The sequence below is a fragment of the Protopterus annectens genome, chromosome 9.part0, assembly GCF_019279795.1.
Source record: "Protopterus annectens isolate FY-2018-M chromosome 9.part0, PAN1.0, whole genome shotgun sequence".
Classification (NCBI taxonomy): Eukaryota; Metazoa; Chordata; order Ceratodontiformes; family Protopteridae; genus Protopterus; species Protopterus annectens.
The window spans coordinates 893,222,194-893,249,623 of NC_056743.1; the positions used below are offsets into that span (position 1 = coordinate 893,222,194).

A 27,430-nucleotide genomic window follows, 5' to 3' on the forward strand; every position below is an offset into this window, starting at 1 on the left:
AATTATTAACTTTGTCTGACATCGGTCAGAGGCAAGAAAAGTTTCTAGCGGGTACTTAGCTTTCAAGTAGACTTCGGTTGCAAAATTTTTCGTAATTTCAGGAGCTGGCCGACCGGCACTTGCGAACTGCTTCTGCTTCGGACACCGTGCGGCAAGAAAGACTGAAGAAAATGGCATTGGCTGGTTCTTTTATACCCCTGGCACACTGGCGTCAGGGAAGAAGCGACGACAACCGACGCCGGACCTAGACTTTGGAATTCGGCTGACCGAGGGCCCGACTGATGGCAGGACAACCCATCTGTTATGACTGCAGCTGTACGCACGATGAACATCAGTGAAACACAAAGAACATCTGTAGGGGAGAGGTTAAACCTTGTGCGAGCTTATCCTAGGAATAATAGTAACATTCAACTACATCCCCCCTTACCACTTGCAGACAGCCCTCAAGTGATTTTATTTTGTAGTTTTACACAGTGTTTCCTTTTCAATTTCAAAAGAACTAAGTATTCTTTGGTTCAAAGTCATAAGAAGTAGCTGAGCACTTACAGGAGTGGGGTTAAAACTTATGATTTGTGTTGTGCACCTGACAAAAATAGGCAAGAAGTGAGAGTCAGTAAATCAACTAAGTTATTTCTTAAGTGCAGAACTCTAATTATAACTTACAATAGTGTTGAAAATGCAGTACATGATACAGTGATTTCAGGTGATTAAACATGTATGAAAAACAGCAAAATACATGCCTTCTCTGACAGATGGTAGCCAACATACATTCCAGAGCAGCAAGCATTTTCATCAAGAGCAGATATGCTTAATGGGACAGAATCGTGCAGAATCCTGCTACACTGAATTTTTAATACACACGAGCTTGCTTTGAGGAAAGATGGTCCATCACTCTTTAGGGATCAGTGATTAAAATTATACTGAAGACAACATAAAATACATCTCAAGTGATAATAGATGGCTAAATGTAAAGACACGTCAATAAATGAGATATGCTTTCTAGGGGATAAAAATAATGGTGCTAAGAGTCTGCCTTGGTGAGTGATGCATCCTCAACTTTTAGAAAGTAATGGATATGTCGTTTGGAAATTGCTTTGCGGTAGACAATGCAGCCAAGTAAGTTTGGAAGAATTCTCTACTAACAGTAGTGAACAGTGCTTTCTCTGGTTGCAGCTGATACGCTATTTCACAGATAAATGCATTATGCACAGTTAATCATTAGCAACTACAAAGTATATATTATGGAGTGTTGTTCTACTTGCTGAGAAGACAATGTGCAGTGTTGTAATAAATCTAGGGTAACAGATCAGGCGTTAAGGGAAGAATGAATGTTATGCCCAATATCGATACAAGTAGTTTTCCATCATGTTCAGGTAGTAAACACCGGTATTCTGTTGGGACTCAGTACAACTGCAGCTTCATGAATGTTCAGAATAATCAATTTATATTAAAAAGAATAAATATCAGCACTGATCAGTCATATCAAGTTAGAAATGAAGTATAAAATAACATTAGTACAAACTGATATTTTTCGGATATAGTACCAAACAAATGCAATGTAGATAATTTATTATTTCCTGAAATGCTAACAGATCCCATGGAGCTGGACTGCATGGTCTCCAGAGAGTGAAGCAACTGACAATAACTCAACAGGCCACGTGGACCTTGTACACAGGGTTTCCACACCCTGGGAAAAAACTGGCAACAGAGCAATGAAAGTTACCATTAAGTGGTATGAAATGCTATGGTGACAGACAGCTCCTTAAAGCAGTGTTAAATTATACTCCGAAATATCTAGTACGACAGTCAGTAAAAGTTAGACATCATCTTTAAGAGATTATATAGTCAAGCAATCATTTGAATGAAGCTATACATTGCTAATAATGTTATGGCAAACGCACTTATGCAGAATCACTGATTGTATGCATATATTTACCTTAAATCATTGAAAAAATAACTGTTAGAATTTATTCAACACAGAAATACCAATGCCAGCAGAGCAAACATTAAATATGACACAAATACACAAGCTGCTAGAAAACTTAAAGCACTGAAAAGCAACATTTGCTTCCCACACTTCAAGAAACTGTTACACTCAGGCAGTACTACAGACTGAAAAAACAAAATTCAGTGGTCATTAAAAGAAAATAACGAGAGAAAGACTTGCCTAATGAAGAATGAGAATAACTAGAGAAAAAGGCAGGGAGGAAACTGTTCTGGAGTCAGAGAAATTGCATTTACTTTGGTTGTTTCAGAGTGGTGAGAGCTGATTATTTTGATATTAATTCTTCTATTTCTCAACATTTTCTCCACATTGTCTCACCTACTGGATTTTGGTTCAAACTACTAAAATTCTAACATAACAGAGTATTTTCCTGTCTATCTTTAGTGAAACCATGGAATCGCTTAGTTAGATACTTCTTTCAGGCTTTAATGTAAATACTTTTGCTTTCTGTATCTGCTGCTGCATCCCTTATTTTAACTATATCCATACATGTAGGCTTTAATCTTGTTTACTATTACTGCAGATTGGCTTCTTTATGCTACTACTGTCAAAATTACCAAAGGGTTTTGTTAACGTAGGACTAAAACTCTAGAGGAGCATCTTTATACTGAAAAAATAAGCTAGACCAACGAGAAATATGTTCACAAGTGCATGCACAAATACAAATACAATGTGCACTTACACTCAAGTAAACACAGAGATTGTGCATGTGCATGCATGCTCACAGAATCTGTTTTTCCTACTGCCCACAAGTAAAGCCCTTGGCTTATTCTAGCCCCACGTTTTTCAACTGCCAGTCTGCAGACGCTTGTGGTGCAGCAGAAATTTCCTACCGGTCCACGAAAGACTAGGGCCCACTGGCTGGGAGAGGGATGCTGGCCAGGAGACATTTTTAATTAAAAAAAAATGTTAAGGGTATTCTTTAAGAACACCCATTGTGTCCAGTCCCTGCTGTTTATGTCTTCTTCCACACGCGTGGAATTTGAATGCCAAAAGACATTTGAAATCCAGACCATGAACGGACAAGTGGGAGGTAGGTGTGTGTGTGTGTCTAAGTAGTAGGTAGGTAGGGATGCACGTGTAACAAGAGGGACAGAGGTGTCTCAACTGTCCAGATTTTCACCTCAAATTTTTAGTTCCTCCTAAAATCTATGTTTTTTGGGGGGTTTACTGTGCCAAATCCATGAGGACAGAATTTATTAAATAACAGGCATTTGAGTTTCAGACTTTACATCCTTCAGAAAATTCACAATACCTTTTAATTTTATTTTACAATTTATAACTTACCTTTTAATTATATGTGTAAACTACTATGCTTATGTAAATATATTTTGCAATCAAATTATCTGCTATACTTTATAACTGTGTGTAAACCACAATGCTCATGTAAATATCTTACGTATAGTATGTTAGCAATTGTTTCTGGAGCTTTTTTCCCTGGGCCTCTGCTGAAAAACTGGCAACTTTGTCCAGTCGGACCTCCCCGGTAAACAAACATAAAACAAAATGATAAACTTTATAAGTTTGAGACAGCAATATTTAAAGTTTGTCCCTATTTTTGGGGTTCTGTCATACCATTATTTTGGTTTTGCACAAATTTTTGTGCTAAGAGGTTGAGAGGTACAGGGTGTGTGTGTGTGTGTGTGTGTATAAAAGGGTAGGTGTGTATGTTTAAGAGGGAGATAGGTGTGTGTGTGTTTTTAAGACTGAGGTGGGTAGTGTAAGCTCAGAATGCAAGTGAAGTGTGCTACACCTTTAAGAAGAATGTCAAGGCTGTACGTGCACATATACATTCCAGACACGTGCAATCCCTAGTACCATTTTGTAAGAGCAGCCAGAGTGAGAGCATGCATGATCGCAGTTGTTAGTCTGTATACAAGTTACTTAAAGTTAGTCAGTAAACTTCTATACTGATGTATTTGCACAAAATAAAGCTGCTTGAACAGAACCCACGAAGACTCTTCCATTGTATCCAAAGTAGGACAGCTACAAGTAGGGGTGTGTGTTTAAGAGGGAGAGGGGTAGGTGTGTGTGTTTGACAGTGTAAAAGGAAGAGAGGCAGGTGCATGTGTTTAAGAGGGAGGGATGTAGATAGGTGCATACCTCTCAACTGTCCTCGAATTTCCGGGACATCCCTGATTTTGACTGAAATCTTAGCTCTCTCTCACTTAATCCCACCTAAAAGTGGTGACTTTTGGAGAAAAGATGATGAATTACACATAATAAATAATGACAGTGATTAGAGTTAGACTTCTTTCACTTTTGAAAAATGCCTATTCACTCATGTTCCGTTATTTTGTCAATGTCACAAGTTAATACTACTAATATATGAAAAATGTCCCCGATTATTTCTGGATTTGTCCCAGAGTCTGATGGGGTTAGTCCATTTTTGCTTACGGGCTATAGGTAGGTGTGTGTGTGTTAAGAGGTAGGTAGGTAGCATACCTCTCAACTGTCCAGATTTTGACCCATATTTTTGGTCTGTTCCTCAAAAAGGGCTGAAGCTTCAGACTTCATATCCTCTGGCATATAACTCAAACAGCGATTGTTTTAATTGGTTCCTTATAAGTAATGTTTTTTATTTCTGCCTTAGCGGTCCCCAAAATAATTCTCGTATTTTCACCGGTCCCAAAGTGTGAAAAGGTTTAAACCACTGTTCTAGATCACTCATTTCTCCAATCTTTGCATTCATGGATACAGGAAGACTAAAGCAAGGGATCACAAATGAAGTTCAAGCAGGACTTAGAAGATTTTTGAATGTTCTCTGCACAGCCAGATGGCATACATGATGCAAAAGCTATGCCTATTATAGTGGTGTGCTAGGTACACACTTTAAACAAACCATCCACAGTGTTACACACTGCCTGGTAAGTCAGGCATGCTACTCTTATAGCCAAATCCACTGACGATCCTACCCTCAGACAAGTGGTGTGCAAAGTAAAGGCCTTAAAGCAGCTCTCTCCTCCCCCTGATAGGCAAGTCAATTTCACTTGTTCATTTCCGTACATCCAGCCCAGCTCCTCTAGAAACAAGGTCAACAAAATGTCTGCAACTCACTTGGGGCAGACTCAGGGCTTCCACTTTACTCTCTTCCTCATTAAGCCATCTCGAGATCTTAGTTATTTATTTTTTAAACTTATCCAAGACTGAAACATACTAAATACTATTGTAAACAGTGGCAAAGGCAAGCAGAATACTGGTCTACACTTCTTGGAAATGGGACTCTAAAGAAATGCATGCCATCATCCCATTAAACAGAGAATATGCAAAGTTTTGCAGTCCACATTTCCAAATGGACATTAAAATGGTTTAAATGAGATGTGGGAATCTTATAACAAACTTTCAGTAATATCTAAAGGGTATTGACAAACTAATTAACATTTTTAAGCAATGGAGACTATGTGGGGGTGACTGCATGACAGAATGCCAGGGCACAATACGTGGAGTCAAATTCAAAGCAAACACTTCCTCGCAGTAATTGCAGACAGAACAAGTTGGACCTGTAATTCAGTGTTTCAATCCCATCTCAAAAAGCAGCATCTACATCTGCCCGCCTTTTAAAACTACTGTTTTTCTCTACCATGCACTTTGCATCTCAGTTGTTCAAAAAAATCATAATGTCATTCCTGCATGAAGTATCAATGAGAAGTAAAAGCTAAGCTACTGTTTCAAACCATACAAACCCGAGAGAAGCGCTAAAGTTCTCAATAAAATCACACATTTGAAGACTTTAAAGCAGACTGTCAATGTGACATTGTCCCAACATGAATAAATCTTTGGAGATCAATTACTTGTACAATAAACACCTCTTGCACTAAACATTCAGAAAAGCACAAATAAAATGAATTTTTGTTATAATGCATGCTATGCAGTAGGGTCCTTCAGCCAACAGAAGTGGTTATTTGCAAAATCTGATTGGTACCTTGGATTATTCTTCAGTGTTGTAACTAAAAACTCGTGCACATCAATTCCAGTCGAGTCTGTGTATTCTTGGCTAGAGTCTAACACAAAATGAAGAGTACACGTTACGAGCAGTCTACAGTTAAGAACAAAATACTAAACTTAAACAGGATATGGCAAGTCAAACAGAACAAACATTAAGACTGCAAATAAAGCAGCTGTTGTCATATTTTTAAAGATAAATTTCAAGCAAAATTCATCTGCTTTAAGCCAAGGTAAGACAGAATCAGAACATTTCCAAACTCTTGAGGTTGAAAACCTGTACCTTCAATCATTCTATGATTAAACAGCCAAACCCTATCACAGCACTTAATATGTGACAGAGATGCCTAAGGGGGTAAAATTTGGACGACTGCAGAGTCACTTACAGCATGTCATTAGACAAATACACCAGTATAAAACTAAAATGGGAAGCTAGGAAGCACATTTACATATGTATATATATCTCTCTCTCTCTCTCTCTATATATATATATATATATATATATATATACACACACACACACACATATATGGGTCTACTTCTAAATTTAGAAGTTTCAAAACTTCGATTTTATGGCCTCAACCATAAGAAATTCGAAGTTTTGAAACTTCAAAATTTAGAAGTAGACCCATACATACATACACACACCCCACCCACCCATTATATATATATATATATATATATATATATATATATATATATATATATATATATATACACACACACATACATATTTACATTCACACATGTACACATACACATGTATATAAACACACATACATAAATATATACAGAAACACACGTGTGTGTGTGTAGATACACACACATATATACATATATATATATATATATATACATACATACATATATATATATATATATATATATATACATACATACATACATACACACACACACACACACACACACACATGTATACATACACACCCACACACTTGCCCGCACACACAACGTAGCCAAGCAGAAATACAAGTCACAGGATGGACAACAGGTATTTTACAGTTCAGTACATAGTTTACTAGTCAACCCAGGAATTAATACGCTGTGAACTTACAATGCTGAAAAAGTCTAAATTTCAACCGTTAACCACTTCAGTTTCCAAAACCTAGTTATCCTTACCATATTTAATTTAAAAAAGCGAGAGAATCACTCACCCTTTTTAGTATCAAGTTCCCAACTACTTAAGCCTAAACTCTTTAATTCACTTTATATTAGCTTTACGTAGTGCGCTCAAAAAGGACATACTAGCTGCACCAAATTTACAAGCCATAACGAAGGATTTCTGGAGAAATTCTTTAACAGTGTATGACTGTGCAGTAATTTTGACGTCCCTGCTATGAGCCAGTAATCAAGGAGCCTGAATCCTTACCACTGACACTGGTGAGAGACATTCACTTGGAACAAAAATGGATACACGCAGTATTTCCAGATGCAGCTGTGTGAACCAAGCACAATTTCCCTTAAGAGCACACAGGGAACACACACAGCCCTGGGGCTCGGTTTCACTCTCTCTTCCAAGCCCCAAATAAGACTCCCCACAGACACAGCTATAGGGTTGTGTCCCCAGCAGAGTGTTTCAAGCCAAGTCCTCCACCACCCTCTCTGTGAAACCAGTGCTCTCTGTCCCTGCTCCAAGTAGCTGACACACACACTTGGGAAAGGCTGGCACAGATTTATTAGCTATGTCCCCTTCTGCCCAGACTATAAGGTAGGTACTGGCACCAGAACACTCCAAAGCCAGCTACTCTAAGGCTCTTACAAGGGTACCCAATTATACTGAGTAAGATTAATACTGATACAAATGGTAGTGTTTACCAAAGCAGCAAGGCTTTCAGGAGCGGCCACAGTTTCACCAAATAAATGCAAACACTCTCGAAGGTTAAAATATTCTCTAAAAGTCCAGCCACAATGAAAAGTTTAAATATGTTTAATAAATGAACATGAAAATACTAAATATCTATTTACAATAAGCACCAGAGTTTCAATCATAGAAAATATTAAAAATAACACAGATGGATAGATTCGCACAGACAGAGAAAAACAGTACTTAACTAATCGCACTATATTTTCCTAACTGATCTAAAGAATTACTATTCCCTGGTTACTTACTAAAGCAAGGCAATATGAAGTGGGTGAGTGGTCCTTCCTTGTCTAGTTTCAGAAACAGTGTACTCTGAGACTTCTCTCTCATCTAATATTAAAATATCATTTCAGAGCTGGATTACAGAATGATATTACATACATCTGGTCATCTGACTCTGGTTCCCACACTACCCCCTTTGCTAGAAACCGAACCAGAATTTAGCACGCGTGTTACCATACACACAAATAGAACTTTGCTGAGATGTGTTACAGCATCTGGAAGCTATAAAGCCATTTCAAAACTTCCATCCTTCCAGGGTAGCAATTAGTTCACCCCTAAGGACAATACAGTAGGATTCTTAGTCCTGGTTTTCACAGACATTTTGTCTCCGACTGCAATCAGAACTGCAATCTTTATGGCCTAAACCAGGTAATTTAATTTCAGACCATTTCTCAAAGTTAGATGGACTGTGATTAACCTCTTCTCTCGCGGAATCCTCTGATACAATAAATTAATTTCAACAGTTACAATACAGTCTAACATACAGGTATATTTTTCTGTCCAGCAGGATCCACTGTTGGCACATTTTTAACACAAGCAGCTTGACAAATGCATTTTCAACACAAGCACCTGTACAAATCAGTCTGATACACAAATGATATACAATTCTTTACAAAACTCCAGCTACCTATGCTAGCATATGTTACACAACCATTGTCCTATTTCTCCTGGCATAACTAGCATAACACACATCATCACTGTAATTACCAAATGTAAACCAGGAATCCACTAATATTAATTAAATGCATACCTAACAGAAAAAGATTCAAACAATGAGATGTTTAAATCCAAACTGAAGGCATACTACAAAACAGGGATAAGGAAGGAGATTTGGTGCCAGCAAACACATTAGACTTTAAATAACGTTTTCTACAGGTACAATGGGCACTGATCTAAAGCTGGACAATTAACAGAGTCCACAAAACAAAGACTGCTAACAAAACAATGACATGCACACTCCCACACCCAACAGAGGACTCAGAATGGAAGGGAAGGATGCATTCCTTTGTTCCACAGAAAACAATTTCACCAGTTAAGACATCAGACACATTACATGAACTGCAGTGACTAAGTACAGTAACTTCTACATAATAAACATACTAGTGGGATGGAACCCTTTACCAGAAAGGCTCAGTGTACCATTACAAATCAGGTTCAGAAAAGGCGACATTAAGAAATCTCCATTCAGGCAGGAATAAATAATGTTCAGCATTCCACCCTGTTTAATCTAAAGCAACAGAGGTTACCTCCACTTAATCTCCTCTCCGACAGAAATTACAGTCATCCTCAATGACATACCATGTTCTAGATCAGCAGGAAACATACTAGAAGAAAACTACAGCGTTTAACTAATTAACATGATAGTGTATGCACCATAAATATTGGGAGAAAATTTAGCAAGCAAGATTTTTTTTTTTAATTATAGACTTCAACCCTCCCTTAACAGCACCTGGTATCTGAATGGAGTAGATTGCTTTCATAGTTTCAACCTGACAATTCTATCATCATTTAACAACATTCCTGACTTAAAATGGAGCAGAAAATGACAATGCTTTTTTTTTTAATGTGAAGAAACTGAATAAAACAATCAATATAACAGCATCTCTATTTCTTACATCGCATGAAGCATCCCAATATGTATCTGCCCCAGAACAATAAACAAAAGTAATCTACATACCATAATGCTTGATCTATGTTGTCCTCTTTTCACCCTGAGTTATTGGATCCGATCAGAGCACAGGCAAAGCTCCTATTCTCCAATAATGCACTATGTGCCTAAGTCTCCTCAGATGCAGTTTGTTCTGCTCTACCTAACCTACATAAAAGAAAGCCCCCTCACCCAGAGTGACAAGGAAACGGACCATAGGATCCCTATAATCAGACCTCAGACTGACTTGCAAGGTCCTCCAAGAGTCACAGACTCTAGCAATGACAATCTGGCAGGGGCAAAAGGAAGGGATAGTTGAGATGTACAGAAGACAAGCTCTAGCATTATGGTGAGTACATAACGTTAATATAAATGTTGTCTTTTCCATCTACCTCAACCTTTGGGGCAGAGTCGCCAGGCAGATAACTGGGTGATAAGACAGAACGTTCTAAACGGTAAAGCCAGAGAATACCCTGGATCTTGATTTACCATCCAATTCATAATGAGCAACTGAAGTGAGTAGAAGACCAAGTAGCCGCTGAACAAATATCTAGGGTAACAACCAAAAAAAAGCCATTAAGAGGTAGCAACTAACCTGGTGGAACTGGCTTTTAGCTTAATGGACAGTGGTACACACTTCAAAACACTGATGAAAGATACGCACTATGAAAACCAGCTGGACAAGGTAACTTTAGAAGCCACTTAACCCAACTTAAACTCAGAAAAGGACATAAAAAGTTGATCTGAGGTTCTAATCTGTTGATTCCTATCAACATAAAATCTCAATTGAGGATGAACATCTAAATAATGAAGCATACGCTTCCCTAAGTTAAAGTTTACGAAGAAAACTGGTAAATAAACTGGATCAGACTGGATTTGGAGGCTACCTTAGGCATAGAAAGAAGATAAAGATTTGTCCACATGGAAACTCTCTTATTAATAAGCCAAGAAGGATAACATGGTAATTCCTGGAGCTCTGAAACTCTTACAGCAGAAATAACAGTGACCAATGACAGGAACTTCAAATCGACTGTAGCCACCGGCTCAAAGGAAGCCCATGCCTCAGCTTGAAAAATCAAGTGGAAATTCCAAGGAGGAATAGTATCACTTACAAAAGGCCTTAGAAGATAAGTCCCTTTCAAAAAGAACTTGGATAACCTAAGACAGACAACTGATATTTTCCCTTGACCCATGTGAAAACTGGAAATGGCTGCCATTTGAACTTTAACAGTGGAGCAAATAAGCCCAGAATGAAAAAGCCCCATAAGAAAATTCATAATCACCTCAAAAGGAAAAGAGAATGGATTCAGGCCCTTACAGTGGCGTTCCAAATAGAAAATCTCTCCATTTCCTAGTACAGTTTTTTCTTGTAGAGGATTTCTGAGATGAAGAAAATTTGCACCACCCTGCGGGAAAGGTAAGGATCCCTGGGCCAACACTGGAATTGGAGAAACCAAGCAATTAACCTGAGGAACTTCAGATTCTGGTGAAGCTGACCTGATGGATGAACAATCAAATATGAAATGGGATCTGGAACCAAAGGATAGTGTAACAGTTTATGTCCACAGAAACAGGAACCAAACATTTCTGAACCAGAAGGGGACTATGAGGATCACAGTAACTCTGCAACATGCTGCTTCTGCAGAAATTTGATAATTAGGGGCATCAATGTGTCTGAGTACAGAAGACCTGGGGGCCAAGCATGTAGAAGAGTGTCCTTCGGTGACTGTCCCTCAAAAGGATCAGGGTAAAAAACCTGTTGCACTTTGTCTTCAAGGGAGTAGCAAAAAGATCGCAACATAGTTGGCCCACCGAGTGATAATCGCCACAGCCTCTGATTGAGAAACCAGTTGTAAGGCATCAAGACACTCCTGTTCAGGCTCGTCTGCTAGAATGTTGGATCTCCCAGGGATATGCACTGCTATCAGAAAGCATGGTGAGGACATTACCCACTGCATTACCCTCACAGGCTCTAGACAGAAGGGGTGCATCAGGTTGCCTCTTGCTTATTTATCAAACCACCACTGTATTGTCAGTCTGGATAGCTGTCACACCCTTGTGAAGGCAGTCTTCAAAGTCCTACAATGATAGAAGGACTGCTCTCATCTGCAAAACACGGATGTAAAGATGGGCCTCTAATTGGAACAAAGTACCTTGGGCCATCTTCCTTTGGAAATGTCCTTCCAGCCTCACACCAACCCAGAAGGGAGCCATACATGGTCACTTGGTTGGGAAAGAAAAAGGGGCAACCTGCTGAAACATGGTCTGATGTTGGCCAACAAGAAATGTGGTGGCAACAAATGTCAGAAAGATGGATTGGAAAGGACAGTGGATGGGTAAAGCACATACCACTGAACTGATAAGATACAATGAAGAAATCTTACAAATAACCTGACCAACGGGACAAGACAGACCAATTATTAACATAAGGATCAGAAGGCATAAAATTAAGACAGCTAGTGGCTGTTGAAGACAGACCTGTCTGGCTTGGATTTTTTTGGGAAGAAAGTTTTGAAAGAAGCAGCCTGACAATTTGAGTAGTAATGTCCAGATGGCAATCCTATAAATTCTAGAACATGCACAGGGTCTAAATTAGTTTTCTCAAAGGACAGGCACAGCTGGTGCAAAAAGTCATTCACCTGTATCAAGGATGACCTTGATATCAAAATAAGGAGCCTGTCATCCAGATATGGAAAGATCCCAAAACCTTGCAGCCTGAGCTAGGGTGCTGCCACTACCACACTGTATGAGAACAGCTGGGGAACAGTAGTAAGACCAAATGGCAGAGCCTAGAATTAGTAATGACTAGCTCCAATCCTAAAGTGCAAGACCCTCCCAGATTGCTTCACTATTTTGATGTAATAGGAGGCACCTTTGAGATCCAGTGAGCAAACCCATTTGGACTTCCCCAATAGAGGTAGAATAAACAGCACTGTTACCATTCCAAAATTTGGGCTACTTGACAAAATGATTCAACCAGCTCAAGTACAGGATGGACACAAATGCTCTTGTTTTTCACCTCAAATAGACGCTAGATCCTATATGGTCAGATGGGACATCTTGGATGACTTGACGAGCAGCTTTTAACCTCTGCTGTTATCCTCTCTGAAAAGGTGGCACAAAAAGAAAGGATTTCTCTCACTTTTGGAAAGGCTTGAAAAAAAGTACTGTGTAGTTTATGTAATAACTATCAACAACCAGGGAGTCTGACTCGATGGCCTCACAAGCTTTTAGGTGGAGAGCCAAGAGTCCCCTTACTGCCTTCAGAGCATGGCAGCTGGGAAAACTTTCAGGAGCACTGGGAGGGTTTCCCAGAAAAGGGTACCTGAAGCCCTGGTTCTGCAGACCACCTCTACCTCTTGGTATATGTCCATTACAGTTACTCCCTCTACCTCAAGTGGATGCGCTATCTCTGTTGGAGTGTTTGTGGACAAATATCTTTCTGGCGCTTTTGGAATGTCTACTGCAGGGTGGAAAAATGTGCTCCAGCAGAAGACTACCTGTTGCTTCTTGCTCTTCCCTACACAAATTATCATTAACCTTGAAATTAAATAATGAGGTCCCAACAAAGGGGTTATTAAGGAAAGATGCCCTGAAGTACTCCTCAAAGTGAAAGAGGTAGCGGTGGAGCCCCGGGTCTGAGGCTGCTCAAAGACTGTTGGTACAGGCTGTCCTAAAAGCAGCTCATGAGAAACAGAGACCCTGGATGGCCAAGCATCTAACACCTGAATAGAGGCACCGATCTCAGACAAAATCCCTCCTATAAGTGAATGCCCACACAAAGGCCAGCCAACCATAAAGTTAACTTGTTCGAACAGAAGAAAACCCCAGTTTCAATCACCAACCCCACCAGGTCTGATGTTGAGACTGCAGCAAAGCTATTGAGATCTGAACCAACCAAGGGGCTGGGACATCTCCAATAACCTCAGAGAAGACTCCAAGTCCAGTCCCGTGGCACAAACGCCAAGGTTTCAAGATGCACTTAGCTCAGAGTACAGGAGTCAAATGCATCAAGGTAGAACTGAGTGCTGAAGGCAGCCAATTTTTTGCCACCACAAGGTAACATGAGTAGAGTTGCCACCTACCCACTTTTTTTCCGGACTATCTAGACATCAAATCGATTGTCCAGTAGTCTGGAAAACACTGTACAAACCCTGGTATCCTGTTTCAGAGTTTGTTAAATCGGCAAATTTACTATGCTTTTTTGCATAAAAGCATAGCAAATCTGCAAAAAGCAGGCATCAAGAATAGAAAAAGAGGGTGTTCCCCATTAGCTGATGGTCTGAAGACGTCACAAAATGGACGGAATGTGGACAGTAGAGGAGCAGAAATGGGCAGGGTTATGGGTAATGCGAGGAGTGTGGCCTTGGTCCTGTTTTAGCCATAATGAAAGGTGGCAACATTAAACATGAGCCACTGACAGTATCAAAGAAGCCAGGGCCAAAAGGTGGGATGGAGTTCGAACAGCAAAAAAATCAGGCTTTGGGAAGAGGTTCACTCACCCTCTGCACCGAGAATAAAGGGAGGATCCCCAAATCCATGTGGTCATTCAGGAAGATTTGCATGAGCTGGTCCATATCACATTTCCTGACAATCTTGTAGGACTGTACCAACGGAGATGAAGCAGTAGAAGCAGGTGTGAATGACTTCATAGGACTGAAAAGGGGAAGCCTGGACTGTGGAGAAAAATGTGGTTTCTGGGCAACAGCCATAAAAGAATAATGGATCTGACTGGATACCACATTTGCAGACAATAACAGACTAGTAATGACCAAGTACAGTGAGTTGGTTAGATCCAATGACTAAGGGAGCAGAAATGGAGAAAGGTATCAACACAGTACCAATCCCAAATCCAAATAACTGAATGAGCAGAGGGCCTAGGGGCTTTTGTATCTGGCTGCACCTCAAGAGTAGACATACAATTTCTCTTCTTGTCTGTTTAGCCTGTTTTTATTTATTTATTTTTTTGGGGGGGGGGGGGTTCAGAAAAGGCTTACCACTATAGCAGCCTGCCAAAAATGGTGAACAAAAGACACACCTATAGTATAAAACTCCCTAATAAGGAATTGAAGAAAGCCAAATATATGTATCTACTAAAAAAAAAAACTTAGCTGCACAAGCACATCTGGCCACAGAAGCAGTAAACAAGATCCGAGGAGGCTTAGGCATATATTGCATTATGGGAGAGGAAGATTCTGAACTGCTAGCTTTGGATCTAAACAGATCCGATAATCCACGGGTTGAGGCAGATGGAAAAACCAAAGGATCAAAAAAGACACTGGATATTTATGTTCTAAACAGTACAGCAAAGATAAATGTTACTGAGCATTACACTACATGTTGTTTTCTCTTTCTGGTGGGCTGCTTACTGTTACATTCTCAACTAGGTATGGGTAGCCTTAAAAATCAACATATAATCATTAACAAATGAATGACACACACTTATTGGGATGCTGGAGGATGACAACTTCTCTTTTCAAGATCCAAACTCTAAGAGTTTCTCCTCACCATGGATAAAGCATTGCTCCAGACAGCTCACCCTGGGGATCACTCCAGTGGCTCTGCTTGACAGAGGCACTGGGAACTAAGGTTGGGTGGCACGATGCCAGGGTAATCCTATGGGCTAGGCTTGTAAAAGCTCCAGGGCCAATAGCCTAGTATACACCTATGAACTTATGACGCACACTTGTTTAGGTGCTATATACATCCTTCTCCTCCTATTTCTAGATTCCACCACAGGTTAATCCTTGACAAGGGGAACTTGCTGCAGATACCTTTACTACAAAGGGACTATGAACTACATAAGACTAAATGCTTTATCAAATTAATACCCATACACAATCAGAGGTACCTAAAAATAAAACAAAATCTGAAATATCAATTCATTCAGTCTCTGCTTACTGGATTAATCTAATTCACGGTCACAAAGGAGCTGCAGCTCAAAACAGCACTCAGTGGGTTTAAGACACAGAAACTAATACTACATAAAGTGCTAGTCAAGCTTAGCATGCACAGACACACACACTCTTATAAGGAATATAACCTACAGGCAATTCAGAAGCTCACTTTCTTTAATATTTAGGAGGAAAATGAAGTAGGAGATAAAAATTCAATAAAATATAAGGAAGGCAGACAGATTCAGCATAGAAGCACTCTTGCAATGAAATGAGCCTGAGAACCACTGTAAATCAACAGCATTATCCACTGCATGACTGTGAAAATCTCAAAATCTACTAAACTAAGGGAAGAGGGAGTCTTTCTGAACTAGCTTTACAAACACCTCTGGTACCATAAATATGTGCATTGCCCTATGAACTCTGACCATAACATTACTTTCCAAATAGAGGCCAACGCAGAGAATTCACAAAATGATAAATTTATTATTGCATTTATTTGTTCTTCTGCTTGCTATCAAGCTTTTAAGAGGCCACTATCCACTCAGTCATTCCGGTGTTTCAAGCTTTTCCCAATATCCTGGCAATGAGAGCAGGTTTAATTTTTCCTTTTACTTTTTTTCTTCTATTTTAAAGGAATTTTGATAAAGATAACCATTTATAAATATTAACCAAAAGATTAACTCAAAAAATATGTTTAAAGATAAGTAGAAAGCTTGCAAGAGTGTTAAACCTAAGTTTAATGTTCCTATGCTAGGGGGTAGATATTATCCCATGCATTTGTGAGAGAGTACTGGAATTTCTCTGTAGTCCTAGTTACATTACTGCTACAAAATCTACACACACTGAGACTCCATTAAAGGTAAGGCACAGTCCAAACAAAAATGAAATGATCAATTAAATAATCAAAGACATACTATGCTACCCACACTAAGCCAAACTATTAGATTAAATGTTAAATATGAGTTACTAATAATAAAATATACTGGGGAATAAACAAAACAAAAAAAAAACAATGCAATGGAAATCCAATACAGTCAAGAAAAGAAGGCACCATTCAAGCCTATAAGGCAGTCTCAACAAGTAATCTTAAATGATGCAAAGAAAATTCAACACTCCAACTAAAACAAAGCACATACCAGAAAAATCATTTTCACATGATATTGCACTGAAAAAGAGGGATCCATGGCAGACTTGCTGATAAATGAACCTCGAGAGAGAAGGAAGACAGACCACAGGATAGTAACTCTCACAAATACTGTAAAACAAGAAAAACATTACCCTTGAATGGCTGCTGGTTATGTTGGCACCAATTAGAAAAACTTTACCATGTAATATATGGCTATTACTAAGCTTTCTTGCTTCCATTAATATATGCTGCACATCTTCAGAAAACTGGTGCCTAAAAGGTATTAAGAAGATATCATCCAAGTAGTTGGTTGCGGTTATTTGGAGTCGCGATGTACCAACCCATCCCTGATCTTGTGAGAATAAATTCAGTTGCTGAGCAGGATTGTGTTATTTGCCCCTTGCCAATTCCAAAAGGGAAAACCACTGTTGCCAATGATCTTTGGGGAGTCCATCTAAATTTTCAGAAATAGCCTGGACATCGGTTTAAAGGGAGGAAAAGCACACAGGAACATTCCTCTCTAAGGAAAAGGAAAGGCATCCGTCTTCCAGCCATTCTTGTATGGAGTCCTGGAACAGAATTTTGACTGTTAAGAGAGAAGGCAAAAAGGTATACCTTAGAAACTCGTAACAGATTAATCAAACCTTAGAAGACCCCCAGAGATTCAGTTTCCATTTGTGACAAACTGCCCTAGTCTGACACACAACTTTGCTTTGAAGGAATGCAAGATACATGTAGAGTGACAGTGTTGTAAAAGCTGTATCCCATGCTATCATGTCTGCATAGGGGGTATGATTTGGTCAATCGCCCCTTGCTTGTTTATGGACCACATCACTGTGGTTTTGTCTGTAAACACCAAGAGGCCCTTGCAACCACAGATGAGTCATAGGTTCAGAGGTGGGTACTAGGCTATCTGCCCGAGGGCATTTATAAGCCTAGCCAGAGTGTGTCGGCTTTCGCAGCCCCATTAATTAAATGGTCCTCTGTCAAGCAGACCCAATGAAGTGATCCCAGGGGTGTATTTTCCGTTACCCATCCACTCATCAAGGTTTCTCTTGAAGAGTGTTAGTGAGGGGCTCAAGTGTTAAGATCATTTATAAGGGTCAACACCTCTTCTATGTTTATATGTTTTGATCAGGCTTGTCTGCACTTTTATGTCCACTGATACTGCTCCCCAAAGTCTGAGGCATTTCTTGATGACAGACTGCTTTGGAGCAAGAAGGGAGAAAGTACAGTTTTGTACTTACCATAAATGTAGATGTCCGATAGATATGCAACTGCAGTCATAACATATGGGTTGTCCTGCCTCAGGCAGCCCTCGGTCGGCCGAATTCCAAAGTCTGGGTCCGGCGTCGGCTGGTGTGGCCTCCTCTCCGACGTCACAACGGCTGGAGTATAAAGGCATCAGCCGACGCCATCTTCTTCAGTGTTTCTTGCCCCAGATGTCAGGTGCCCACTTAGGAAGGCTAAATTTTGTAAATGGATAAAAAATAATCCCAAGCATGCACAACAGTAATAAACAGATACACCATAGGAGATAACCCCAGCTGAAGGGAAGAGGGGTAGGGACCCAAAAAGAAGGATACAGAGGGGTAGGAGAGTGGGAAAATCCGACTGCAGTTGCATATCTATCGGACATCTACATTTATGGTAGGTACAAAACTGTACTATGTCCTTCAAGAATGCAACTGCAGTCATAACATATGGGTTGAATACCATAGCCAAGCTGGGGGTGGATGGAACTATGATAAGGATGGTGTAGGTATAATCCCCTGCAGGACTGCCGAAGCAAAGCCTGCTCGGGATCTGGAGTATAATGGCAGGTGGTAGTGCTTGGTAAATGTATGCACGGAACTCCACGTAGCAGCCTCTAAAATGTCCTTTGTTGCCACTCCTCTTAGGAAAGCTGTGGAAGTGGCTATAGCTCTGGTGGAGTGCGGCCTAATATTGGCTGGCACACCTTTTCCATGAAAAGAATAGCAAAATCTGATGCAATGTCCAATCCATTTTGAAATTGTTTGTTTGGAGATTGCCTTTCCTTGTACTCCAGCAGTATAAGCTACAAAGAGCTGGTCAGACTTTCTGGTGGCCTTAGTTCTGTCCAAGTAGTAGTGTAGTGGTCTGTGTATGTCCAAAGTATGCAGTTGTTTTTTCCCCCCTATTTTGAGGATTGGGGAAGAATGTAGGCAGATGAACAGCTTGATTTAGAGACACCCTGGAAATAACCTTTGGCATGAATGTAGGATTGGTTCTTAGGGAGACTCTGTCTTGATGAAAAATGAGGAAGGGGGGCACTGCCATGAGTGCCTGTATCTCCGAAACTCTTCTTGCAGAAGTGACTGCCAATAAGAAGGCCGTCTTCCATGAAAGAAATTGCATTTCTGAGGATGCTGCTGGCTCAAAGGGAGGAAGAGTTAGTTTTTCCAACACGTAGTTGAGGTCCCATGCAGGTACTGGCTGTTTTCTGGGAGGTTTGATATTCTTTATCCCTCTTAAAAACTGTCTTAGCAGAGGATGCGAAAACACTGGAGGGTCACAGTTGTATTTTGCTGAGATTGCTGAGGCATGAATCTTTATTGAGGACTATGAGAGTCCAGTATGAAACAGTTCTGCCAAGTATTCCAATATCTGAGGAATACTCAGTAGTTCTGTGTCCTGACCCTTTTTGGCATTCCAGATGCTGAATCTTTTCCACTTGGCTGAATAGGTTTTTCTGGTGGCAGGTCTGCGTGCTTCCAGCAAGATCTCTTGAACAGATTTGGAAAGAGAGTTAGGTGTTGAAGTCATGGAAGTCTCCAGGCTGTCAGATGCAATGTTTTCAAGTCTTTATGTACAGTCCTGTAATTGTGTTGCGTTAGGAGCAGGGGCCATAGGGTCAAAGGCCATGGTTTGGTCCGAGTTATGGTCAATAGCAGTGGGTACCAGTGTTGCCTTGGCCAGTCTGGCGCTATCAAGATGCCTGTTGGTTGTTCTGCCTTTATTTTCAGTATCACCTTGGTCAGCAGAGGCAGAGGAGGGAATGCATAAATTTTTAGAGAAATCCAGCTGAAGGAGAGAGCATCCGTTTTCCAAGCTAGAGGGTGGTGAGTCCTTGTGCAGAACTTTTCCAGGTGATGATTTAGGTGGGAAGCAAAAAGATCTGCGTCCGGTATTCCTTATGTCCTTGTCAATTGAGAGAAAATGTGAGGGTGCAACCTCCATTCGTGTGGATCCATGAAATTTCTGCTCAGATTGTCCGCCAGTACATTGTCCTTGTCTGGTACAAACTGGGATTGTAAGTGTATCTTCAGGCTCAGGGATTTTTCCCAGAGAAGCATTGTTAGTCTGCAGAGGGGATAAGAGTGAGTGCCTCCCTGCTTGTTTATGTACCACATGACAGTGGTGTTGTCTGTCCTTATTAGCAAATGTCCTTCTTGTAGTGATTTTTCGAAAGTCTCGATGGCATGTATCACTGCCAACATCTCCTTTTGGTTTATGTGCAGATGTCTTTCCTTTGGCGTCCATAGACCTTGAATGCATCTGCACTCCATGTGCGCCCCCCCAGCCATGGTCTGAGGCGTCTGTTGTGATCACTTGGCCTGCTTGAGGTCTGTTGAAAGACATGCCTTTGTTTAGTTGACTGGCTTGAGCCCACCATAGAAATTCCTTCTGCAGGCATGGAATAAGTGGGATTATGTCCTCTAGGCTGTTGCTGTGTTGAGACCATAAGTTTTTTAAATACCATTGCAGCTTTCTCATATGAAGTCTTGCCAAAGGTATCAGAAGAATACAAGATGCCATGAAACCCAGGGCCTGCAGGATCTTCCTTGCAGTCAGCTGGGAAAGCTTTGCTAGGCCTTTGAAGTACTCTGGTAAATGCTGCTGTTTTTCCTCTGTGAGGTAGGCCATTTGTGTTTCCGTGTCCAGTTTGGCTCCTAGGAATGTAATCTGTTGGGATGGTAGTAATTTTGACTTTTGAATGTTGACTGTGTATCCCAAGGCCTGCAGTAGATGCATGACATAGTCCAAATTCCCTTTTAAGGTTTGTTTGTTGTCTGCTTGTATGAGGCAGTCGTCCAAGTAGGGGTATATTTGAATCCCCTGCTGTCTGCAGTGTGCCACTACTGATGCCAGGCATTTTGTGAACACTCTGGGCGCAGTTGACAAGCCAAACGGCAATGCTGAGAATTGATAATGCTCTGTTCCTGCAAGAAATCTGAGGTATCTTCTGCAGCTTTGTCTGATTGGGACATGCAGGTATGCCTCCTTGAGGTCCAGAGTGACCAGCCAAGACCCCTTCCAGCATGGGAAGAAGCTGCTGCAACGTCAGCATTTTGAACTTTGGCACAATGAGGAAAGTGTTTAGATTTGACAAGTCCAGTATGGGTCTCCATTTGTTTTCTTTTCTTGGAACAAGGAACAGTCTTGAATAAAATCCCTGGCCTTGCTCCTGAGGAGGAACCCTTTCTATTGCTTTTATACTTAATAGCTTGGAAACTTGAGAGAGTGCCTCTGCCCTTTGATGATGTGGCAGGTTTGGCATGCCATGTCTTATTGGTAATGTGTGGAAGTGGAATCTGTAGCCATTGTCTATCAAATCCAGAATCCAATTGTCTTTGGTTAAGATATGCCAGTTTTGTGAGAATAAGGCAAATTTTCCGCCCAAAGGTGCTTCTCTTTGAACCTTTGTAGGTGGTACGAAAGTGAAGTCATTGTGATTGTCCCTGTGGTGCAGCTGAACTGTCTGTGCCACTTCTTTGATTTGGAGGTTGCCATTGGCGGCCCCTGTAAGATCCTCGGTGCTGTCCTCTACCCCTGGCTCGTCTGCTTTTTCCCCCTTGAAACTTGTCAGAGCCAGGGAAGGACCAATTATTTGAGGGCCAGTTTCTGCTGAATCTGGGTGGCTGAACCTGAAGGAAATCCTTTACTGTCTGTACTGACTTTGCTTTTTCCTCTATGGATTTCAATACATCTTGTGCAGTAGCACCAAAAAGCTTTTGTTTCTCCAAAGGTGCATCCAGTAACTTTACTTTAACATGGTCAGGCAAAGATTGCTCCTTCAACCAAGCATGTCTACGTATTACAGCCCCAGTCATAGCTGCCCTACATGAAGCTTCCAATGCATCATAACCACACTGCAGAAAATGGTTATTAACCTGCTGAGTGTTATGTATATGACCCTGCAGTGCCTTTTTATCAATAGGCTCAGAAGAGGCTACCTTTTTCTGTAAATCATCCAGGAGAAAATCTTGGTACTGAAACATGTGAAAAAGGCAGTTAAGAGACCTCATGGCTGGGGTAGTAGAGGTGTATACTTTTTTTACCCCATCTCTCCAGGGACCTTGCTTCTCTGTCAGCTGGCAGTGGGTTTTTGGCAGAGGAGGAAGCCACTCCCTTGGGGCCCTGTGAAATAGTTTCTAGATCCACAGAGTGGGCCTTAAAAAGGTGCTTGTGAGTGTCAGGGACCCTAGAATATCTGTCCGGCTTGACAGGAGCAGGAGGAAGAGAGTCAGGGTTGGCACTGGAGTCAGAGAAAACATCATTCAAAACATCCATAACTGAAGAGATAGCCAGAGGTCTGTGCTGGGGGAGCTTGAGGAAAGTATGAAGCCTTTTCCTGGAGTCAGAGAATTCCTGACCCTGCCATTGAAAATGTTCCCTCATGGAATGCAGAACTTCCCCAAATGAGAAATCCTCTGGAGGGGAGGCAGAGGGAATAGATTCCTCAGCATCAGAGTCCTCGTAGGCCTGGAAGGGTTCTTCTTGAGTGTCAGAGTGCTCAGAATCCCCAGAGGCTTCATCCGAGGAGAGGTAGTCCACCTGCTCAGTTCTAGGCCTTTTCTCTGCAGGTGGCTGAGAACCCCTGTCCGGATGAGGCTGAGACCCCCTGATGAGGGAAATAAGATCTGCAGCCAGAGACATGATCTGCTTATCAGAGGAAGGGGCCTGGGCAGGTTTAGGATGGGCCTTGGCCTGACTGGCAGCCTTAGCACGTGCAAAGGCCTTGATGGACATGGAAACAGGAGGCCTAGCAGCCCCACGTGCAGGCGTTACCTTGTCCACAGGAATGGTGTCGGGTAGATCCAGAACTTCGGTTTCTGGAGGAAAATCAACAACCGGCACCGGAGAGGTCTCAGAGACCGAAGGTCGTGTTAGCACTGTGTCGTCGGCCTGGAGCGGTAGATTTACCACTACCGAAGGAGCCGTAGCGCTAGTAGAGGGTTTAGGAGAAACATCGGTAGTGGACGCGGGCCGAGGATGTCGGTCCCGGTCCTTGCGTTTTTTAGCAGATTGGGTTGTCTGTTGTTCCGACGGCATGATATACGCAAAAGATTCACCGAAGAAGTCCTCGGCGAATTCTGCCCGGCGCCTGAGAGTGCGCTTATTAAAGCAGGCACAGGCAGCACAGGCCGAGACGTCGTGGTCTGGGCCCAGGCAGGGAAGGCAGAGAGAACGGAAGTCCTTATGAGGTATTTGTTTACCACAAGACAAACAATTAACTTTCTCAATTTGTTCTGACATCGGCTGAGGCAAGAATAAATGTTCCCCAACGGGGTACTTAGCTTTTAGATGACTTCGGTACTGAAAACACAGGAGCTGACCGGCACTTGCGAACTGCTTCTGCTTCGGGCACCGCGCGGCAAGAAAGACTGAAGAAGATGGAGTCGGCCGATGCCTTTATACTCCAGCCGTTGTGACGTCGGAGAGGAGGCGACATCAGCCGACGCCGGACCCAGACTTTGGAATTCGGCCGACCGAGGGCCGCCTGAGGCAGGACAACCCATATGTTATGACTGCAGTTGCATTCTTGAAGGACATCAGCAGACCTAGATTCTGAGAAAACCTATGCCATGCCACAATCGCCTTTTTACAAATCCCAAGGCTGGAATTTGAAAAGTGATGCTGCAATCGCAAAGACCTTAAACACCACTGTACCTTTCTCATAGGGAGGCTTGCAAGAGGCGTCATGAGAATCATGGATGAAATGAGGCCCACAATACTGAATAATTCCCTTACTAAGGCTAAAGTCTGAGTGGAAAATCCCTGGAATAAATCTAAATAAACATATTCTTTTCCCTGTGGAAGAAAACCTCTTTGTACAGAGTTGTCCATCAGGCACCCTAAAACTACAATCTTCTAAAAAATAATCAGAAAGTTTTCTGAATGTTCTCTTGGAATCTCAGGCTGTGTAGGACATCTCTAGCCCACAACAAAAGTTTTCTGACACTTTGAAAAAAGACTCTGCAAAGATAAGCAAGTCAGTCAAATATGGAAAAATGTGGACACACTGCAGCCTGCTGTGGGCTATCACAGGAGTTAGACAATTTCTGAACACTCCTGGAGCAGTGGTGGATAACCAAAGCACAAAGCGGAGCTGATAATGTGATCCAGACACATAAAACCTTAAAAAAAAAAAAAAGAAAAAAAAAGTCTGAAACCTGTGGCTACAGGAATGTGATTAGCATCCTTTAAATCTAGAGTTACCAAAAAGTGAAAGGGGAACTAAGATATAACAGACTGTAAAGGGAGAGCATTTTGAACACAGCGACTTTCGCAAACTGACTGAGAAAGGAAAGCACTAGGACTGGTCTCCATGAAGATTGTTTTATTGACAGCAGAAACATTCTTGAATAAAAAACCTTCTCTGGTAGGCAACAGGTTTATACTACCTCCTAAACCAGCATATGCTGAATGACAGCAGGGGAAAAAGAAATTTGATCTGCAGATGAGAAATCCTCTAAAAAGGAGGGAGGGACTCCCACTGCCATCTGTAACCCCTGATGGACCACTCTCAGAACCAATCTGTCTGAGATTATCTGTTGCTAAAGAGATAAACTGAGAATCATACTTGGGGAAGACGAAGAATTGCCAGAGTGGGGGGTTTACAATTTGTTGATAGTCATTCATACTTGGACTGCTCTGGTTTCTGGGAGGCTTCCCCATTCTTTCTGGAGCCTCTCTGCCAGTTTCTAGAATGTCTGCTTTTTAGAAGTTTGTAGAGGATGCTTGATTTGCTTTTTTTAAAAGGGTCCCAAGTTAGGGATGAAACCTTTAACAAATTTGGAAAAGTTTGAAAAACATCAAGCAGAGAATTCAAAATCTCGGATTTAACATACTCAGCCAAATTCTGAGAATGCAACCGTGCAAATCACACAAGCATAGCAGCTGCTGCTGAGGAAGAGCAATCAGCCAAGTCAAAAGCAAATTTCAAAGAATGTTTTGTTACTTGAGAAACAGAAGAAATAAGAGAATTCACAGATAATGTGCCCTCAGAAGGAAGAAAAGTTACATAGCATTCCTCATATTTTCAAATGAAGACAGCAAAAATTTTAACATGCATGAGCTGTTGTGTCTTTTGACTTTTCCTGGTTAGGGGTCGCCACAGCAGAACTCCGGTCCGCTAATGATTGGCAGTAGATTTTTACGTGCTGAGTTGTCGGCCCTGATGCACAACCTTCAACAAAGGTACGCTCATTAACGCATGTCTCCACACAGAAGACGCTCTAGCTGGGAATCAAACAGGACAACGTCTTACTGTGAGGCGACAACGCTACCGCAGCACCACCACTGCAGTTTAGTGCCAACTAAGAATCCTAAAAATAAGAGTGGCAGAGGACTACACTTTTTTCCTAAATTAATCAAAAGCTTTTCCATTCTTACCAGAGCGGGAAGAATTAGAATTTATGAAGACTTTAGCTGACCACGAACTTAACTTCCACCACCATGTGTTTACCACTGTAAGGAAAGCTTTCCAAGTAGCTCACTTGATTAGTAAAGGCATCGCCTCAACAGCAAAAGTTATAACCCCCCATACTTGGGACGTATGCGGCCCATAATGAAGTATAACGTCCCATTCAGTATGTACCATACTAAGCACCTACAGTAATTAGAGAGACCTCAGAGGTTTCTAAAAAACATGATAAAGGGCCTCCAGCATGTGCCTTACATGTACCGACTAAAATTCCTGTCATTACACTCTGTATCATACAGACTTCTTAGGGGAGACTTATGCCTGACCTACAGAGCAACCCAAGACCCAATTCTAATGAACTTACTCCATATTCGTAAAACAAATAGGTCTAGGGATAGCCATTCCAGGGACTTAAATATGGGCTGCTACTTAAATCTGTCCCTTTAGCATGCCCTATTTATCTCCCAGTAACTGCCACATCTTTCAACAGGCTACCAATTCATGTGAAACAGAGTACCTCTATGACACTGTTCAAGAGGAACGTGGATGACAGGGACAGGGTATCATAAATTCTTACCAGGGATGGCACCCACAACCCTCCTGGACATGGGCAGTCATCACTAAATACAATCTTGGGTACTAACTAGTACTTCTACGGAATTACATTGGGTTGAAACAGCTAGGCTTAAAATGACTTCCGGGTCAATAGCCTAGTAATGGCCTATGATCCCACAATAGTATTTTCCAAGGAAATCAGTGCAGGGTCATATCTGGAATTAGAAAATAAGAATCTGCATGATAGTTATACAATCTGGTTTCTTAGGGGCTGCAGGCTGGCTGTCAAGCATGTTTGCAGGCTGTAATAAAAATACACTCTAAAGCTGAAAGCATAGGAGAAGTATGAGGAAATTTCAGTTATAATAAAACATATTTTTTTCAAGGAAACTTTAATGTCATTATGATCTCACTGAAAGAGATGGTTCATCCTAGGTATGGTCCCAGAAAAAAACTTCTTCCAAGGGACAATCAGAAGAAATACTCCCATCAGAATCAGTTTCCTGAAGAGCAATTTCTCAAAATTATTTCTCAAGTTCATCCCACTGGGAATCTTCAGGAAAAGGAATTCCTTTTTCTCTTCCCAGGAAATCCAGAATGAGAACAGTTAAGAGCCTGAGAAGTCCAATAAATCATCCCTGTCTAAAGTAAAAAAGATAAAAATATGAAGGTTTAACTTTGCTTCTTAACAGGATTCTCCACAGAAGCAGACAAGCCTCTGTCAGGGACATAACCTCGGGGAACAGGTATTTCAGTCCAGCCAGGCACAGAATCATTACTCGTGCCTTCCTCCAAGACAGATAAGTGGCTCTCCCATGCCAAACAAGGACATGCAGATTACGTGTCTAACCCCTGGTCTATGGTGACTGAAGGGACTACAGCAGAGGAAACCAAAGATGATCAGTGGTCGGATGAACCAGAAATAGCCCCTGCAGAGTCACCCATCTGCAGCTGAGACAAAGTAATTGCCTGCCGAAAGGGCAAAGGCTGTCTGGAAATTTTCTTCTCGTGTCCAAAGGAAGAACCAAAGGGCTGGTAGCTTTTTCCATGGTGGAGCCAAGAATGAAGCCTGAAACCCAGGTAAGACTGAATGCATCAATCTGTAAAAAGTAAATACCAAAAAAGTAATAATTTCACCCAAAAAACAGTCATAAGCACAATATACACTTTATACCTGCTCCAAAACAGAACTTATGAAAAACTTTTCTCAAAGAAAAAAATTAGAGTAAAACATTAGGAAAAAAAAGTTTACACTAATAGTAATGACATACCCACACAGTCTTCATTGCCGGGTACTGCTCAAATAGGCATCAAGGCCTCTTGGAGTTTTCTCCTCTCATTGGAGCGTCTCTTCACACTTTTTAATTCAGGTGCCCATGAACAATCTGGCTGATGCCACAGTGGCCTTGAACTAGATGCACA

At 41.3% G+C, this 27,430-nt stretch overlaps 1 protein-coding gene across 1 annotated transcript in view; it reads right to left on the reverse strand.

The window, feature by feature from the left end:
- R3HDM2 (R3H domain containing 2) overlaps positions 1–27,430 on the reverse strand; it is a 2,908,810-nt gene that overhangs the window by 2,828,571 nt on the left and 52,809 nt on the right. The window contains exon 2 of the mRNA XM_044083626.1: positions 5,928–6,006. Coding sequence (XP_043939561.1) covers positions 5,928–6,006 — 79 coding nt within the window. The remainder of the gene's footprint in view (positions 1–5,927; positions 6,007–27,430) is intronic.